A 19,231-nucleotide genomic window follows, 5' to 3' on the forward strand; every position below is an offset into this window, starting at 1 on the left:
TTTATTTTTTAGGGCAGTTTTAGATTTACAGCAAAATTGAGTGGAAAGTATAGAGACGTCCATATATTCTGTTCTCCCCACCACATGCACAGCCTCTGCCACTATGGACAGTCTCTACCAGGGTGGGACATTTGTTACAACTGATAAGCCTATACTGACACATCATTATCACCCAAAGAACACACTTTACATTAGGGCTTACTTCTGGTGCTGTACATTCTGTGGGTTTGGACAAATATGTAGTGACATATATTTACCATTGTGGTATCATACAGAATACTTTTACTATTTTCACTAAAAATCCTCTGTGCTCTTTTCTTTTTACTTTTTAAAAAAATGTGGCTACCAGAAAAATTTCAATTGCATGTGTGGCTCACATTTGTGATTTGCATTCTATTTCATTTGGACAGCACTGTCCTAGAGGGATTTAAAATCTTAATTAAAAAAAAAATTGTAGCCTGGGTGGCTTAATCAGTTGAGCGTCTGACTCATGATTTTGGCTCAAGTCATGATCTCAGGGTGGTGGGATTGAGCCCCACTGTGGGCTCTGTGCTGAGCATGGAGCCTGCTTGGGATTCTCTCTCTCTCTCTCTCTCTCTCTCTCTCTCTGCCCTTCCCTCTCCGCTCAAATAGAAAAAAAACAACATTGTAAAAAGCTAAAAGAAAGTGAAACTGACAGCCCATCTCTGGAAGGGCATGGTCTTTGTTTAAAAGCAATGACAGGGGTGCCAGGGTGGCTCAGGTGGTTAAGTGGCCGGCTTTGGCTCAGGTCATGATCTCACAGTTTGTGGGTTTGAGCCCTGCTTCAGCTTCTGTGCTGACAGCCCAGAGCCTGGAGCCTGCTTTGGATTATGTGTCTGTGTCTCTCTCTCTGCCCCTCCCCTGCTCATGCTGTCTTTCTCTCTCTCTCAAAGTAATAAATAAACATCATTTTTTTTAAATTTAAAAGCAATGACAAAAATCACAAAGGGGACAGTCGATTTGACTACATAAAAATGCAAAAATCTGTTAAACAAGACACACAACTAAGTCAGCATTTGCTAATGTGAATTTGTAAAAATAATATACAAAAATTAATATTTTTATAAAGAATCCATGTAAATTAATAAGAAAAAATAGTAAGGCACTAAGAAATGGACAAAGGACTCAACACACTGTCAGAAGAGGAAATGCACAAGGGAAATAATCAAATGGATAAATGCTCAAATTCCAGGTCATCAAAGAAATGGGTATACAAGCAATGAGATACTTTTTTTCCCCTGGCTAAATCAGCCTCAGAACAAACCAAACCACACACACACACACACACATACACACACACACACACACACACACACACACACCCATCTTTTTTTTAAATAATCTGATAATAAAGGAAGAAGCTGGGGGCACGTGGGTGGCTCGGTCGGTTAAGTTCTGGACTTCAGCTCAGGTCATGATCTCACGGTTCGTGGGTTCAAGCCCTGGCCAGGTTCTGTGCTGACAACTTGGAGCCTGGAGCCTGCTTCGGATTCTGTGTCTCCTTCTCTCTCTGCCCATTCCCCGCTCACACTCTCTCTCTCTCTCTCTAAAAAATAAATAAACATTAAATTAAAAAAAAATAAATAAAGGAAGAAGCTGGTGAAATGGAGATATGTATACATTGCTGGCAGGACTGGTAATTAATTCACCTTTTCTAGAAAACAATAGTTTACCACTTTGTCCAATAACAATCCTAACTAACAGAAAGGATTTTCTTTTTTTTTTTAAAGTTTTTTTTTAATGTTTGTTTATTTTTGAGAGACAAAGAGACAGAGAGTGGGGGAGGGGCAGAGAGAGAGGGAGACAGAATCTGAAGCAGGCTCCAGGCGCTGGGCTGTCTGCCCAGAGCCCGACATGGGGCTCGAACCCACAAACTGTGAGATCATGACCTGAGGTGAAGTCAGACGCTTAAACGACTGAGCCACCCAGGTGCCCAACAGAAAGGATTTTCAACTTAAAGTTATGTGTGCATTGTTAATAGGAAAATTGGAAACAATTTTTCCAGAAACCACAGTGCTTAATGTGGTTGATGAAGAGTTTATAATGACACAGAAAAAAAAAATACCATGGAACAATTTGGCAAAGATGAGACCACGTTATATATGCCATATGCTTCCAGAATAGACAACAAAATCCATTCAATAAAAGGAAGTCCAGGCAAGGAATATGTTCCCAACTTTTCCCAGTCTCCGAGAAGTGGGGAAAGTCGTATTTTTAAAATGCCACAAGTAACAAGTCGCCTCCAAAGAGAAGCCTTTACTTAACAGCATTTATAGGCATTTCCCTTGGGCCAGGCCTGTTCCAAGGGCTTTGTAAATATTAGTTCAGTACTGTCCAGTAGATAAATAATGAAAGCCACATGAGTAACTTTAATTTTTTTTTTTAATTTATTCGAGGGAGAGAAGGGTGGGGGGAGAGACAGAGAGAGAAAATCTTAAGCAGTGTCCACACCCAGTGCAGAGTCCTTCTCGGGGCTCAATCTCACAATCATGAGATGGTGACCTGAGCCAAAATCAAGAGTGGGACACTTAACTGACTGAGCCACCCAGACACCCTCACAAAGGTAACTTCAAATTCTCTAGCAGCCATGTTAAAAAAATCTAATTTTAATAATGCTTTATTTAACACAGGGTAGCCAAAATATTATCATTTTGTCACCTGTAAACAGGATCCATAAAGAAGATAATTATCTCATTAAAAAATAAATAGTGAGATATCTTGCATTTTTTTTGTACAAAGCCTCTGAAATACAGTGTGTATTTAGTATTTCAGCTTAGTATGTAGTATTTCATTTCAACTCTGACCAGCCACATTTCAAACGCTCAATGAGCCACATGTGGTGTTTTAGATTGAATTGTGTCCCCTCCCGAATTCGTATGCCGAAGCCCTAATCCTCAGTATCTCAGAATGTGGCCTTACCTGGAAACAGGGTCATTGCATATGTAATTAGTTTAGATGAGGTCATACTGGAGAAGGATGGGCCCCTATTTCACTGTGACTGGTGTCCTTAACAAGAGGGGAAATTTGGATACTGACATGCCCACGGGGAGAATACCATGTGAGGGTGAAGACAGAGATTGGGGTGATGCTTCTACAAGCCAAGAAATGCCAAAGATTGTGGGGAAACCATCAGAAGCCAGGGGAGATGCAGGGAACAGATTCTCCCTCAGCCCTCAGAAGGAATGAAGCCTGCTGACATTTTAATCTTGGACTTGCAGCCTCCAGAACTGTGAGAGAATAAATTTTGTTGCATAAGCCACTCAGTTTGGGGTGCTTTATTAGGGCGATCCTAGCAAACTACCACAGGTGGTTAGTGGTTGCCTTCTTGAACAGTGCGGGGTTGGTTCATGTAGTCCTCCTGGCACATTCTGAGATTGGCACTGTGATCACCCCCCTTAGGGACCAGGAAACTGAAGCTCAAGGAGCCTCTGAGGTCTCAGAGCCGGCAAGCAGCAAAGCCAGGCAGGCTGGTGCCAGTCCAGGCACTCATCGCCCATGTCGTGTCCTTCTGCCTGCCGAGCTCCATGCTTCCAGGTTACCCTCAAGTCCTGTCATGCTAACAGGGGCAGATGTCCTCCCCCTGATCCTGTAGCACTATGCCACCTCCTCAAACGTCATCTACTGGCTGGTTGTGGAGCACTTTCATTCTTTTTTTTTTTTTAAAGAATTTTCATATTCTTTATTCATATATAATATATTTAAGTTTATTTATTTACTTAGAGAGAGAGAGAGAGCAGGGGAGGGGCAGAGAGATAATCCCAAGCAGGCTTCGCACTGACAGTGCCGAGCCGGACTTGGGGCTGGAACCCCCAAACCGTGAGATCGTGACCCAAAATCAAGAGTCAGACGCTGAACCCGCTTAGCCACCCAGACGCCCTGGAGGACTTTCATTCTAACCATCTGGGTTCCAGTGCTTTGAGGGACAGATAATTCCCCTCTTCCATGGTGTGCCTGTCTCCCCCTGCCTTCTCAAGCTCATTCCCTTGGTACCCCCTGACCCATGGGCTGAGAAGCTAAACCACAATGATGGTATCATCATGGTATGTAACCCGAATCCCACACCTCCTGACCACTCACTGCACTTCCTCTCCCACCCACCTTCTGGGTGCTCTGGAAACTCCTGGCATCTCTCAGGGGCCATAAGTGCTCTGCTTGCAGTCCTAATTCAAGCCTGAAATCTACCAACTGAAGGAAGTTCTGTGGGAGTGAATGGCATCTCTGTTGTTGGAGTGGGATCATTCTTTGCAGGAGCCCCTGCCTGCTCTGCCCCTCCACATCATGGCTAAATCAGTCCTACCCTTCAGACCTGTTGGCTGGACAGATGCCACTGAATGTCTCTCCAAATATGTAGGATGTGGCTTGGGTTACCCTAGGTGCAGAGTTTGGAAAGGAGTATCTACCTGACACGGATGCCCAGGGCAGGTGTGGCCTCATGCTTGAGCCTGCTTGGGAAGTGGAGATTAGGCTTTACAGCAGCTGGGGGAGAGTTCTGTTGGCTCCCACCACCAACTCAGGATGACCCCAGGAAAAGGTGGGGTCTGGTGTGGCCACATATCCTCTACGCTCTAACTCTAAGAAGGGGGGTAGTCACAAGGGTCTGGGAGAGGGAGGGGTGGGCAGTGGGAGCCTGACCAACAACCCTAAAGACCTGGGACCAGGGAGGAAAAACATGGGTTAGGGGTCTGGGACCACAACTGCATTTCTATCTTTCTTCCCTCACAAAAGCCAGGAGGTCTCTGGCCTTTCCCAAGCCACAGAACATCAGGTAGGGAGTGTATAGAGCTATCTCTCTCTCCCCTTGCTGCTCTCTCCTGCCATAGGGCCTTTGCACACGCCATTCTCTCAACTTGAATACTCTTTCCTTGCCTCCTCTTCCTGCACTGCCTCATTAGTGCTGCCTCAACTTCTCTGATCCCCAGTTAAATGCTCAGACAGAACCGTGATCCTCTATTCCAGAATATTGTTCTCATTAGACATTCCTTGGTTCGACTATTTGACTCACCCCCTTAACTGTCAGCCCCATGAAGGCACAGGCCATATTTGTTGTGCTCACCATTGGACCCATGTGCTCATTTACATGGGCAGCAACTGAGAGTCTAGTAAGACCCAGAGCTAGGATTTGAACCCTTATTTGTCTGTACCCAAGGCCTGGATCTTTAAACACTACCTGTCTTGGATCCCTGAAGATAGAGTGTTTTAGTAAAGACATAAGCAAGAACTCTGCACTAGGGGGGTCCTGAAATGTCCCCCAGAAGAGATGGTCTTTGGGCTGGGCCTCTAAGGTGGGAATGGGAAGAAGACATTCTGGGTAGAGACGAAGAAACTCATAGAGGTAAGAGAGTGAGAGGGGCCATGAGGGCAGGGACTTCAAAAAGATTGAGGTCAGGTCATGAAAGAACTTCAGGCCATGCTGGGGACTTTGGGCCATGCCTTGTCGTTGGTGGGGAGCCTTTGAAAGTTTAGAGGGGTCCCTGGGTGGCTCTTGATTTTGGCTCAGGTTATGATCTCATGGTTATGAAATCAAGTCCTGCATCAGGCTCTGTGCTGGGCAAGGAGCCCAAGATTCTCTCTCTCCCAGGGCACCTGGGTGGCTCAGTTGAGCGTCCAACTTTGGTTCGGGTCATGATCTCGCAATTCATGAGTTTGAGCCCCACATCAGGCTCACTGCTATCAGTGTGTCAGCACAGAGCCCACTTTGGATCATCTCTCCTCCTCTTTCTGCCCCTCCCCTGCTTGCACTCTCCCCAAAATAAATAAATACTAAAAGGAAAAGATTGTCTCTCTCCCTCTCCCTCTGCCCCACTCTGAAGAAAGGAAGGAAGGAAGGAAGGAAGGAAGGAAGGAAGGAAGGAAGGAAGGAAGGAAGGAAGGAAGGAAGGAAAAAAGAAAGTGATAGCTTTAGAGGCAGAAACTGATGATTCTCCCTGTGCCAGGAAGATAACCCTGGGCCCAAGTGAAGAATGACAGAGCAGATGTTCAGAGCAGGAAACTGGTCAGGAGGCTATTGCATAAATTCATGGTGGATGTGGGAGAGGAAACAGAGAGCAAACAGTGATCAGGGACAGGTCAGAGTCTCACCTCTATCCCAAACTGGCACCCTGTTGGCAAACTTGCTTGGGGAATATGAAGGCTGAAAGTTGCTCGGTGCCTGACTGGTCTGTGGGAGTTATACTCTACCTGTAAATTACCAACTCATTACAAGTGGTAATTTTGAGCACTTCAAATACTTTGAACAGCAAAGGCAGAAATCCAATGATTCTCAAAATTGCTACAATAATACTTAAGCTTGTTCCTAAATATTCCACTTGAACTTCATTTGTTTATTGGTTATTTCTATACTTCTTTCATACCTTCCTACAACATAACCACAGGGTTACAGCTCTATAATTTGACATCTCTGCTGAATTTCAATGTTACACTTTAATTATTTTGTTGGAGTTGTAATTTGAATAGGCCCAAGTGAAAATGTAAATACTTCTTGGTGTCACAGTTCTGAGTTACAGGCCGATTAACTGGACTAGGGGAGCACGGAATCTGGGGTTTTCTCCCAAGGGGATTAAAGCCAGACTGAATTGACTGTCTATAAACTTTACTTGTTACCTCAGTCAGACTTAAAGTTCGCACCTTTTACACACGGTTCACTTGTTTGTTTACAACTTAAAGTGCCCTTCCTTTCTCCAAAATGGCTTTTTATGCTTTTCTGTTATTATGAATCATTGGTCTGATTTGCTCTTTAAATATTCTGCTTCATTGGTTGAGCTATTTGGAGGTGTCCTCTCCAAGGAGATAAAGGATCAGTTTGGCTCAGGGCCCCCCCCTCCCTTGGGAAGATTTCGTGATGTCATCATGTTATATAGTACTGCCCAATAGAATTTTCCCCAATGATGGACATGTCCTATGTCCACGCCGTCTAACTTGGTAATGCCAAGGAGCAACAAAGCCAGACACTAACTAGTTAAGGCAAACAAAATTCTTGTATTTTTAGGGAGGTAGTGGTGCTAATTGGAGTAAGCATCCTCCCTCCCATTCACTCCCACCCCCCAACTTAGGCTTTTACCCTCCCACAGGAACTGGGAGCAGGATCAAAAGTCATCTTCTTGAATGTTTGACTTTGAAAGAGATGGCTTTCAGGTCCTTGATGCAATAGTTTTGGGTGGTAGATGATTTACCTCTCAAAGGGGTAGAGAAAGGATTTATAATTGCAAGCTTGTCAGTGGGCATTTTAAGGGAATTGGGGCAATCCTAGGAACATGGGCACAAGCAGCTAGAAGCCATGCTGAACTTGGTCAAGGATAAAGTCTTTGCAGCAGCCACTAACCACATGTGGCTACCGAGTCCTTGACATATGGCTAATGAACTGAAGAACTGAATTTTTTATTTTAGTTGTTTAAATTTAAATCGTGGCTGATTACCACTGTATTGGACCGCACAGTCTTGGAACATACTATTGACGCATCCTTCTTCTTGGTTATTGTGTGTGGCCCCTTCTTTGACCCCCTTCTCACCTATTATAAAGTCTGACTTTATAAAGTTGGTCAGCCCTTCTGTTCTTTATGTAGTTCTTTATTTTTCCATGACTATGTGGCCAACTCGTATCTCCCATGGATTTTATTTCTTTGCATGTGTATTGCTTATATATTTGAGATGAAGGAATCCACAAGTGTTATTTTATTTTTATTTACTTATTGTTTTTTGAGTAAACTCTCTCCCAATGTGGGGCTCAAACTCACAACCCTGAGATCAAGAGTTACATGCTCTACCCACTGAGCCAACCAGGTGCCCCCACAAATGTTATTTTTAAAAAAATTTCTTATTGGAGTAAAATTTGCATAACATAAAATTAACTAATTTAAAGTGTGCCATTCAGTGGCATTATTTGTCAAAATGTTGTCCAACCACTGCCTCTACCTAGTTCCAAAACATTTCATCAACCCAAAAGGAGAAACTCTATTAAATTTTTTTAATGTTTATTTATTTTTGAGAGAGAGAGAGAGAGAGAGAGAGAGAGCAAGCACAACTGGGGAGGGGCAGAGAGAGAGGGAGACAGAATCCTAAACAGGCTCTAGGCTCTGAGCTGTCAGTACAGAACCTGACGCGGGGCTTGAACCCACAAACCGTGAGATCATGACCTGAGCCGAAGTCGGATGTTTAACTGACTGAGCCACCCAGGTGTGGAGAACCCCCATTAAACAATCACTGCTCATTTCCCACCTTTCCCCAGCTTCTGGCAACCACCAATATGCTTTCTGTCTCTGGATTTACCTATTCTGGATAATTCACATTCAATGCATCATACAATATGTGATCTTTTGTGTGTGGCTTTGTTTACTTAGCACAATGTTTTCAGGGGTCATCCATGTTATAATGTGTATCAGTACTTCATTCCTTTTTATGAATGAATACTATTCTATTGTGTAGATATACCCATTGTATTTATCCATTCATCTATTGATGGACTCTTGGTTGTTTTTACCTTTTAGCTATTGTGAATAGTGCTGCTGTGAACCTGGGTGTACAAGTCTTTGTTTGAACCCCTGTTTTTCTAAAACAATTTTTTAAATGTTTATCTATTTTTGAGAGAGTGAGAGAGACAGAGCAGTAGCAAGGGAGGGGCAGAGAGAAAGGGAGACACAGAATCCAAAGCAGGCTCCAGGCTCTGAGCTGTCAGCAGAGCCCAATGCAGGGCTCAAACTCATGAACCATGAGATTGTGACCTGAACTGAAGTCAGATGCTTAACCGACTGAGCCACCCAGGCGCCCCTGAACCCTTGTTTTTCAAGTCTTGTGGGTATCTACCTAGGAGTAGAATTGCTAGGTCATATGACAATTCTATGTTTAAATTTTGACGAACACAGGGGCGCCTGGGTGGCTCAGTCGGTTAAGCAGCCAACTTTGGCTCAGGTCATGATCTCACAGTCTATGGGTTTGAGCCCTGCATCAGGCTCTGTGCTGACAGCTCAGAGCCTGGTGCTCATTTTGGATTTTGTGTCTCCTTCTTTCTCTATCCCTCCTCCACTCACTCTCTGTCTCTCTGTCTCTCGGTCTCTCTCAAAAATAAACAAACATTAAAATTTTTTTTTTTAATTTTGAGGAACACAATTTTTTTTTTCTTAAAGGCAGAAGCACAAAGAGCCCAGGACTCTGGAGTCCCTGCTCTCCCCAACCCCAGATGTTCCATCTGGGAAGTGTCAGCACATAGGCCCCGTGGGGCCTGGCCATCTCCTCTAGACAGGACATGCTCAGTGGGAAGGCATAGAGAGACAGGAAGAGAGGGTCTTTGGAATAGAAAGTTAAGCCCAAGTGTAGGGCAGGATTGAGGAGACAGAAAGAGAGACAAAAGGATGAGTAGGGACTCTTTAGAAGAGGCAGGAGCTGTAGAATGAGCATCAAGGCCTTGGAAGAGCCTTGTGAGTGGAGCCACACCAAAGCCTCCCCAGTCCTTGGCAGGGGGACTAGTTTTCTGAAGCCTGAACTCTGGAAGGCTCAGCCCCTAGGCCTGTTCTGGTGGTGAGGCTGGTCGAACATCCATTGCTTGTTGAGTTCAGGTTGCAGGACATGGGGGGCTTCTGCTCACAGAGGCTGCCTTTGGCTGACAGCCTGAAGCCCAGGCCCAGGAGACCATGGGTGTGACAGGAGCCCCTGGGGTTATGGTGCAGAAGACGAGCCTCTTAGCAGAGCATCCCAGAAATTCATCAGAGCCCTACGCACAGCAGAGGAGGAGGAACTTGGCATCGTTTATTCATTCAGCAAGCAACAGCTCCACGCCCTGCACTGGCCCAGTGCTGGAGACAGTCAGTGGAAACTGTGGACGGGAAACATTAGGAGCTCCTGCATGTACTGCCAACCCTCAGCTGCCTACAATAGGTCCTTCAGGCCAGGAGCCCACCCAGGTCTTGGCCAAGGGCCATGTGTGCTCCCAGAAGAAGACCTCTAGGCTTCCTTTCCTCTCTGCCCCTAAGGTACACTAGCAGCCTCTTATATGGCTGCAGGGTGGCGGTGTCCTGGAGGCCTGGAGTGAGTGGACAATCCCAGGCCTGGCCAGGGCAGCAGGGGTGGGGGGGACATGCACTGCACAAGGGGGCTTCTTACCCTGCTGCCAGAGTCATTGCCTCATGGCCAAGATTGCACTGACCCCAGAATGGGGGATGTTCTGAGAGCCGGATAGTTCGCAGGCCTAATGCCCAGCATCCAGAGCCCAAGTGGGTGGCTGCAGTCTGCGTTACCACTCCATGAAATTTGTTGAGTTGGAATAGATGCAAGATCATTTACTAAGGATGATTCTCCCAGGTCTGGAGGGGCACTCACCACCCAGAGCAAAGAGTCTATGGAAAGATGTGTAAGTTCACAAGCTAATGGCAGTGGAAGCCAATGGGCACTGAATCAGCACAGGCTGGACGGGGCCACAGAGAACATGACACGTGCCTCGGATCTGGCAAGCAGTCCCTGCAGGGGGAATGGGGGAAGGCTCTCTAATGGCCTGAGGAGAGCAGGTGTTTTGAGCTATTGGCTGAATTAAGAGAAGAAAGTCCAGGAACAGGGTAAGTGAGAAGGTAAAATTCAGGGGCAGATATAAGGGGGGTCACTGAGTCCTATGTGCAAGAGATCAGGGTCAGGGTTGGCCACACTAGGACGCCAGCAGCCAGCTGAGGGGAGATGGTGGAGGGCACCGGAGTGCACTGGGAGATCAGAGCTGGGGTCAATAACAGAGGGACTTTTGGGCTAGCCAGGGGGAGAACAGCAGGAGAGATGAAGCTGTCTGGGCAAGGCTTGTGGGACAGGTGCAGGTAGGTCTCTAACACTTGTTATCGGCACCCATTAGTAGCTGCTGTTCCCCACCCACTTGCTCTGTGCCTGTGGCTCTCATTTCTCCTCATAGCAGCCACTCTAAGTACTGTTGGCTTCCCCACTTTCCAGTGAAGAAACAGCCTCAGAGAGATCTGGTTAAGGTCAGACAAGTGCCAGAAAAAGGACTTGAACTTGGGTCTGCCTTATCTCACAGACTGTGCCCTATTTTCGAAAAGATGCTCAACATCACTAGTCATTAGCAATGTAAATTAAAACCACAGAAACATAACCACGTACCTTCTAGAGTAGCTACACCAGAATAACTAGTAATATCAAGGCCCTGGATGTGGAGCAAATGGAGCACTCAAACACTCTGGTGGGAATGCAAAGTGATGCAAAACAGTTGGCCAGTTTCCTACAACATTAAACATACCCCAACAAGCAGCTCAGCGGTGATCCCACCCCTGGGCATTTACCCTGGATCAATGAAGACAGGATCACACAAAAACCTGACACAAATGCACCTAGCAGTTTCATTAGTCATTGCTCCAAACTGGAAGTGCAGCTAGTCTTCAACTGGGAAACGGATAAACACTCTGTGGTGCATCGGCACAACAGAATATTACTCAGCCACAAAAAGGAACCAGCCACATGCAACAACACAGATGAATCTCTGGGCAGTATGCCGAGTGAAGAAAGCCAGCTCCAAAAGGCCACATACTGTATGATGCCATCCGCATGGCATTTTGGAAAAGTCAACTGCAGCGTTACAGAACAGATCAGCAGTTGTCAGGGCTGGGCTGGGGGAGGGGTTGACCACAAAGGTGATGAGGGAACATAAGGCAAGCTGAGGACAAAGCACAAGCTAGCGAACACCACCCTCTTCCCCCCACCCCATGAGATATGTGTGATGTTCCTCAGGCACTCCTGGCTGCCCTAAAGCTAAGAGGCGAAAACAAATGGTTAACTGATCGAGATCACAGTCACATAGGACCTGAGTCTCTGTCAGTTTACAAATGTATTAGTAAATTACAAGAAAAGGCAATCTTATCAATAGCCTCATCTCCAGAAACCTATAGACTGAGTTTCCTGGAGCCCCAACATCACCCTCCCCTCCATAGTGTTGTGGGGAACAAAGACAAGAAGGAAATGGTAGGTAAAATTAAATTTCTTTATAACCTGTTGCTCATTGAATTAAGGCATATACAGAGTATAACATTTCTCCAGCAATTCCCTACTGTCTTTCTCTTTTTTAAGTTTATTTATTTATTTTGAGAGACAGAGAGAGAGAGAGAGAGAGAGAGACAGAGAGAGACAGAGGAAGAGAACAAGTCGGGGAGGGGCAGAGAGGGAGAGAATCCCAAGCAGACACTGTCAGCATGCAGAGCCCTGTGTGGGGCAGAGAGCCTGATATGAGGCTGGAACTCTAGCTGGAGCCCAAGGCAGGACTCCAACTCACAAACCATGAGATCATGACCTCAACTGAAGTCAGCCGCTTGCTTAACTGACTGAGCCACCCAGGTGCCCCAACTGCCTACTGTCTTAATGTTAATGTCTTACTAGAGGGAAAACAACCTTACTGGGACAATAACAAAGCCTCCATTATCTTAGAAGCATATGAAAGTCCTTTTACAGGCCTCCCTTTTGCCTTTACCTCCCCCAACTCCATAGTATGTGATCAGTCACTCCTCACAACCCCAGTGAAGCCCTTTCTGCCCAGGGGTCCTGTCCCTGTGCTTCAATAAAAATCACCTTTTTGCACCAAAGATGTCTCAAGAATTCTTTCTTGGCCATCAGCTCCAGACCCCCACCACTCCAAAACCTCATCAAAGGGATAGCAGGAGGGAATTTGGGGGGTGATGGAGCTGCTATGTGTCCTGATTGTGGCAGTGGTTATGGGACTGTACGCGTTTGTCAAAGCTCCCAGGATTGTATGATAAAAAGAAAGAGTCTCACAGGTATAAATTACTAAGTACATGCCCTCACTCTGACTCAGCACTGCCTGCTGGAGAGAAAATTTGTACAGGGGGAGAAAGGCAGGCCTTCTAGGTGAGGAGACAGCTTGAACAAAGACAGAGATTTGGGGCAGGGGAGGGTGAGCCTGGAGTGGAGGCTTTGGGTGGGGGGACAGTGGGAGAGGAGGCAGGTGGGGACAGCTGTGGACGTGTCCTTTATCTGGCCAATGGCTCTGGCCTTCGGCCCACGTTTCAAGAAGACTGTAGCAAGGGCAGATGCTAGAAGCAGATGGGGTGATGGGTGGGATATGGCAGATCATGGGAAACCCCTCGACCCTTGCCTTGGCTCCCCAGTGCCCTCCCCTCCCCCACTAAGCTGCAGCCCACATGGCACCTCCAGCTAACCTCCTTCAACCACCTCCCCTCCCTGCCAACCCCAGTTCCTTGGTGCCGTCTGTGCGAGATAACATGGTAGAATCATGGAGGATGGTAGGAACCAGCCAATCAGGAATCAGCTGAGTAAACTTGCTACCAAAATTCTGGGACAGATTGTTGAGTAGGGGTGGATTATGGTGAGCCCTTAAAAATGAAGGCAATGACCCCTAGGAGCCTATGTGGGGTCACTAAGAAAGACCTGTTGAATGCCCACATTTCCGTATTTGCACAGGTGGCCATATTTGGCCATGTTTGCCAAGTGGCCAATGAAAGAAGTAGTTTGGCTGGCTACCATACTGACAGCAAGCGGGGACAATGTGTGTGAGTAGTGGAATGCTTAGGCCAGAATCTCTGTTGAGATCTAACCTAATGCGCCCGTGGGACCTGACATCAGCTCAGTCCGAGGCTGAGTCGAAAACCTTAATGAAGGGGCGCCTGCGTGGCTCAGTCAGTTAAGCCTCCGACTTCAGCTTGGGTCACAATCTCACGGTTGGTGAGTCTGAGCCCTGTGTCGGGCTGTGCGGTGACAGTACAGAGCCTGCTTGCGATTCTCTCTCTCTCCCTCTCTCTCTCTCTGCCCCTCCCCTATTTGTGCACTTGTGCTCTCTCAAAATAAATACATAAACTGAAAATAAAATAAAATAAAATCTTAAGGGAGAGTTTAGATGGAGAACCAGACAATGAAGACATTCTCAGATGCCCTAACACTGGAATGGAAAGTTTATGAGTCAAAATTTCTTTCTAGATGGGGAAAGCTCTAAGGTTGAATTCCTTTTTTAAAAATATTTATTTATTTTGGGCAAAATGCCAGTGGGGGAGGGGCAAAGAGAGGGGGACAGAGGATCTGAAGCGGGCTCTAACGTTGACAGGTTGACAGCAGTCAGCCCTATGTGGGGCCCGAACTCAGGAGCCATGAGATCATGACCTGAGCCAAAGTTGGAAGCTCACCCCACTGAGCCACCCAGGTGCCCCTGAGGCTGAATTTCAATTCAGAGTGGTGATTGCTGTATTGCCTTGTCTTCTGTATTAACTGTATCAACCTGGTCTTCTATTTTCTATATTCTGATGCTCTGACATCTGGGGCCTTGCTGACCCCGGGAGGAACTGTGTCTCCCAGGGATAGCCAGTTCCTAGAGATAGCAAACAACTCACCCAGGATTGCGCTTTTCAAATGCAAACCAACTAATACAGAGCCTACACTCCAACCACCTCCAGTGCTGGCTGTAGCACTTAGGGCCACACTATTTCCTTGCCCTGATCACCCTATTACCTAGGGCAGTCCCTATGCCCCAGAGCCTGCTGACATTATGCAAACTAGCTAATCCTAATGATTTCCCTGCCGCACCCATTCCTTCCAGGGAAAACCATAACTAAAACTCCCGCCCAGTTCCTCTCCCCCTCTACCTCATGAGGAACCCTGACGTTTCTTCCATTTGTCGATTTCTCCATGTGGCTCTCTGTGGCTTGGCATCTCCATCTCCTCCTCTTGGGAACTGTGAGTAATAAATTATCTTTTCAACGGCAATTGTTTCCAGATCTGTTGGTCTTACTATACCTCAAGTGTTAGAACAGTAACTCATGACTTGGTATAGGCTCATAGAAAAGAGCCTAGAGTTTTCACTGAGCCTGAGGTCCCAGGAGGATAGAGTGTTTGGTTGCTTCGCTGTGGCTGTCTGGCCACCGGGACACGGTCCCAGCAGTGACACGGTCCTAAGACGCAGACCCACTGTGACAGATGGGCTGGGAGCAGCTGTTGTAGGATTCCCATCCCTGGGGAGGTTGGAGGGGGTCTGGCCAGGGAAGGCTATGAATTCACTGTGGACCCAGAGATCAAAGGGGAGGCTGTGGGAGCCACAAGGTTTGCCCAGGATCTCTCCGTCTTCTCCACAAAGGTTTGGTCAGTGAGCAGCACCTCCACAGTGGAGTTGATGTGTTTGGAATGAACTAGGCTATAAGTGTTATCAAACCTCAAGACATCTGCATTGAGGGACAGACATTCAGACAGGGTGACCCACCCAGGACCTCATCCTCCATGGTGTAAATCCTTGTACCAGGACCCAGACCAGGGAGCCATTGTCATGCCTGAGAGCCTGAAGCCGGCTATACATTGTATCTACCGGAGCCAGGGGCCCCCACGTGGCAAAGCCTGGATGCACCTTGAGGCGCCTGCCTCCAGCCCCCCAGCTCCTAGTGGAGCTGTTCGCTGCCAATACTGACAGATGCCAGCCTTGAGGCAGGCGAGGCTCCCGTCCTCAGGTACCAGGTGGGCTTTGTAGCGCCGGATGGGGAGCACCTCCACCATCTCCCCCGCCCGCTTCCGCTCACCCGTCTTGGTCTTCAGGAAAACCCCGAAGCCGATGTCTGCCCCATGTGATGCGAACTGCCACCTGCAGGGGACAGGGCCCTATTAACGACCACCCGCTGGGGCTCCGGGCCGCTCCCAGCCGGGCCCAGGTGTGGAGTGGCCGCCACCCCTACCTGAGCACACAGCCCGGGAACAGGATTTCGTTCTCCAGCTGCACGAAGGAGCCTCGGGCCACCGTCATCTTGTGCTCATACTGGATCCTCACCTGGTTGCGCAGGTAGTAGCTCTTGGGCACCTCACCCCCATAGTTGATCTGTGGGTGGGGGCTGCTGAGTGAGCACTGACCCCAGCCATCAGCCCTCCCTTCTCACCCTCTGGGCACCCGGTACCTTGGTCAGGCACTTGGGGTTGCCATCAGGATCAGTCATGGTCCCCCCAAACTCCATGGGCAGCTGCTCAGGGCTGATGAACTTTGGCAGCTCCTGCTTCCATTGCCTGTGGGAGGAGGAGAGGGGACCTGTGGGGTCTCAGGAAGGCTTGAAAGAGGCAAGAGACGCCAAGCCCAGTGCTTTCCTGTGGCATACTGCTTCCTATCCCTGGCATGCTTCTGGTGCCCTTAGGGAAAGAAGCTAAGAGACTGTAGATCTAGGCTGGGGGTTTACTATATGCACCTGTGTTGACCAGTTCCTGCCCCCAGGCCTGCCCCCCTAGACCCAGCACCCTGCCCTCATCTGTCCAGGTGTTGGCCCCTTGGCCATCTTAGTAGGGACTCAGACTAGCGCCTCGTGGAACCCAAAGCCGAGGAGGGGCTATCTCTGACCTGGACTTCCTTTCCCTTAGAGACTGAACTTCCAATCAGCCTCTCCCCTCAGCATCTACAGCTCCAGCACCCCCAGAACTGGGGACAAGCTTGTGTCAGTTCTCCCACAAGCTGCTCTGAGATAGTCAATGGTGGTCCATAGACAAAGGAATGTTATTGTAGGAACAAAGTAGAAGAAAGCAGAGGTAGGGTCACCTGGGTGGCACAGTCAGTTAAGCATCTGACTCTTGATTTCGGCTCAGGTAATCATCTCATGGTTCATGAGTTCAAGTCCCACACTGGGCACCTGGCTGACAGTTCAGAGCCTGCTTGGGATTCTCTCTCTCTCCCTCCCTCTCTGTCCCTCCCTCATGCTCATGTGGTCTCTCTCTCTCTCTCAAAACAAACAAACTTAAAAAAAAAAAGCAGAGGAAAATATCTAACGTATCCTACAATAGGTATGAACTACTGAAACATAAAAGCAATGGAGAAACCAAAGGAAAAGCCCCATGAATGTAACATAACACAAAGTCAAAAGCCAAAGATAGCGGGAAAACTACAAACTGGGGAACATGCCACAAATATGACAGAAAAGGTCAATGCACTTAATATGTAAAGAGCACTTATAAATCAATAGCAAAAATACTTTTCTAGAAAATGGGCAAGAGATACCAGGAGGCAATAAATAAACAAAAAATTAAAACATCAATTAGCATAAAGAAAAATTCTTACCACACCAGTGATAAAAGAAACCCAATGCAGTCCCTTAGATTCAGAGCAAGAATGTCATCACACATCATGTAGCCTCTGGAAAACTCTGGTGTATATACATGAGAGGATGAGAGTGAAAAAGGCAAATAACATCTAGATATTATTATGAAAATAGTTTAGACCTTGAGGGCCCCCTGAAAGGGTCTTGGGAGCCCTCAGGGTTCCAGGACCACACTTTGAGAACTACTGGTTCAGACTGTGAATGACTTAAAATACATAAGGAGGAGGGACACCTGGGTAGTTCAGTTGGTTAAGGGTCTGACTCTTGATTTTGGCTCAGGTCATGATCTCATGGTTCATGTGATCGAGCCCCGCACTGGACTCTGCGTTGACAGCAATACAGATCTTGTTTGGGATTCTCTCTCTCCCTCTCTCTCTGCCCCTCCCCTACTTGTGCATGCACACACACTCTCTCTGTCTAAAATTAATAAATAAACTTAAAAAAAAAAACCATAAGGTGGATAACCCAAAAGGTCACATCTCCACAGTCACCAACCTGTGACTTTGAGCCATTCCCTTCTCTGTTAGAGTGCAGTTTTCTTACCTCTCAGTTAAGGCAGCCCATGAGTGGCCCCACCTCTTGAGATCCACCTGAGAAAAACACTCACACATTTGTGTAAGGAAAGTGTGTAGGTTTTCCACATTGAAGAGTTCATAATAATGAAACATTGGAAACAACCTGAATGTCCACCCCTAGTGGGCTGGTTATGTAAATGCTGACCCCTCTACCCTGTGAAATACTATACAATCATTAAAAAGGACAAGTTGTATTAAAACATTCTCAGATGGACAAATCTGGAAGCCATATGTATTATCTAATAAAAAGAGCAAGTTGCAGAATAATTCTTATAATATATTAAATCATGTGTTCTTGGTATTTCTATTTTATTATATTGTTTATATTCTATCTATACTCTTAAAAATTTTTTTAATGTTTTTTTTTTGAAAGAGAGATCGAGTGTGAGTGGGGGAGGGGCAGAGAGAGAGGGAGACACAGATTAGAGGCAGGCTCCAGGCTCTGAGCTGTCAGCACAGAGCCTGACATGGGACTCAAAGTCATGAACCACGAGATCATGACCTGAGCTGAAATCAGATGCTTAACCAACTGAACCACCCAGGTACTCCTATTTTATGTTATATTTTGTATATTTATATGCATATTTCTGTGTGTATGCATGGAAATGTATTGAAAAGAGTCTGCAAGATACACAGAAACTGGTGACAATGGTTATTTTGGGGGGCTCAGGAGGCTTCAATGTTATCAGAAAGGTTTGGATTTTTTTATAATGAGAATATTTTCAGATATCCCTGTATAATTAAACTTTATTTTTTTTAATGTTTTTTTTAAATGTTTATTTATTTTTGACGAGAGACAGAGCACGAGCGGGGGAGGGGCAGAGAGAGAGGGAGACACAGAATCGGAAGCAGGCTCCAGGCTCTGAGCCATCAGCACAGAGCCCGACGCGGGGCTCGAACTCACAGACCGCGAGATCGTGACCTGAGCCAAAGTCAGACGCTCAACCGACTGAGCCACCCAGGTGCCCCATAAACTTAAAAAAAATAATAATAACGTGACAATAGAGCACTTCACCATTGCCAGCCACTCTTCAGTCCTCAAATTTATGATTCAAGAGGTTCATGGAGCAGATGGAAACAGTTCTGTCCAACTGAAAGTCGGGCTTCCAGGAAGGGAGCATTTAAATCAATCACATAGAGTCACCCACTGGAACATTCTGCAGCCTTATAACTATACTAGAGAAGAAATCTTTTTTAAGATTAAAAAAAAGTTTTTTTTTAAGAGAGAGAGAGAGAAAGAGGGAGGGAGGGGAGCAGAGAGAGAGAGAATCCCAAACAGGCTCCACGCTGGCAGACGCAGAGCCCGATGCAGGGCTCGATCTCACAAACCCTGAGATCATGACCTGGGCTGAAATCAAGAGTCAGACTCTCAACAGACTGAGCCACCCAGGCGCCCTGGGAAAAAGAAATTTTTTAATGACTTGGAGAGAGGTTCCTGAAATTAGCAGTGAACAAAACAGTATATAATGTAGGAACTCAATTGTGTGAAAAAATAATTATATGTAAATATATAATGGTGATGGTGGGATTACAGGTTATTTCTATAACCCTCATGGTGCTTCTCTTTATCTACACTTTCCAGAT

At 46.6% G+C, this 19,231-nt stretch overlaps 1 protein-coding gene across 1 annotated transcript; it reads right to left on the bottom strand.

The window, feature by feature from the left end:
* Positions 1-15,000: 15,000 nt before the first annotated feature.
* Positions 15,001-16,259, bottom strand: LOC131489619 (putative SEC14-like protein 6). Its single transcript, XM_058691626.1, has 5 exons — positions 16,222-16,259; positions 15,891-15,996; positions 15,675-15,814; positions 15,414-15,583; positions 15,001-15,173 (listed from the first exon to the last, which is right to left on the bottom strand). The coding sequence occupies exons 1-5, from the start codon at positions 16,257-16,259 to the stop codon at positions 15,001-15,003; spliced, it is 627 nt and encodes a 208-aa protein (XP_058547609.1).
* Positions 16,260-19,231: the final 2,972 nt, after the last annotated feature.

The sequence above is a fragment of the Neofelis nebulosa genome, chromosome 11 (assembly GCF_028018385.1).
Source record: "Neofelis nebulosa isolate mNeoNeb1 chromosome 11, mNeoNeb1.pri, whole genome shotgun sequence".
NCBI classification, from domain to species: Eukaryota; Metazoa; Chordata; class Mammalia; order Carnivora; family Felidae; genus Neofelis; species Neofelis nebulosa.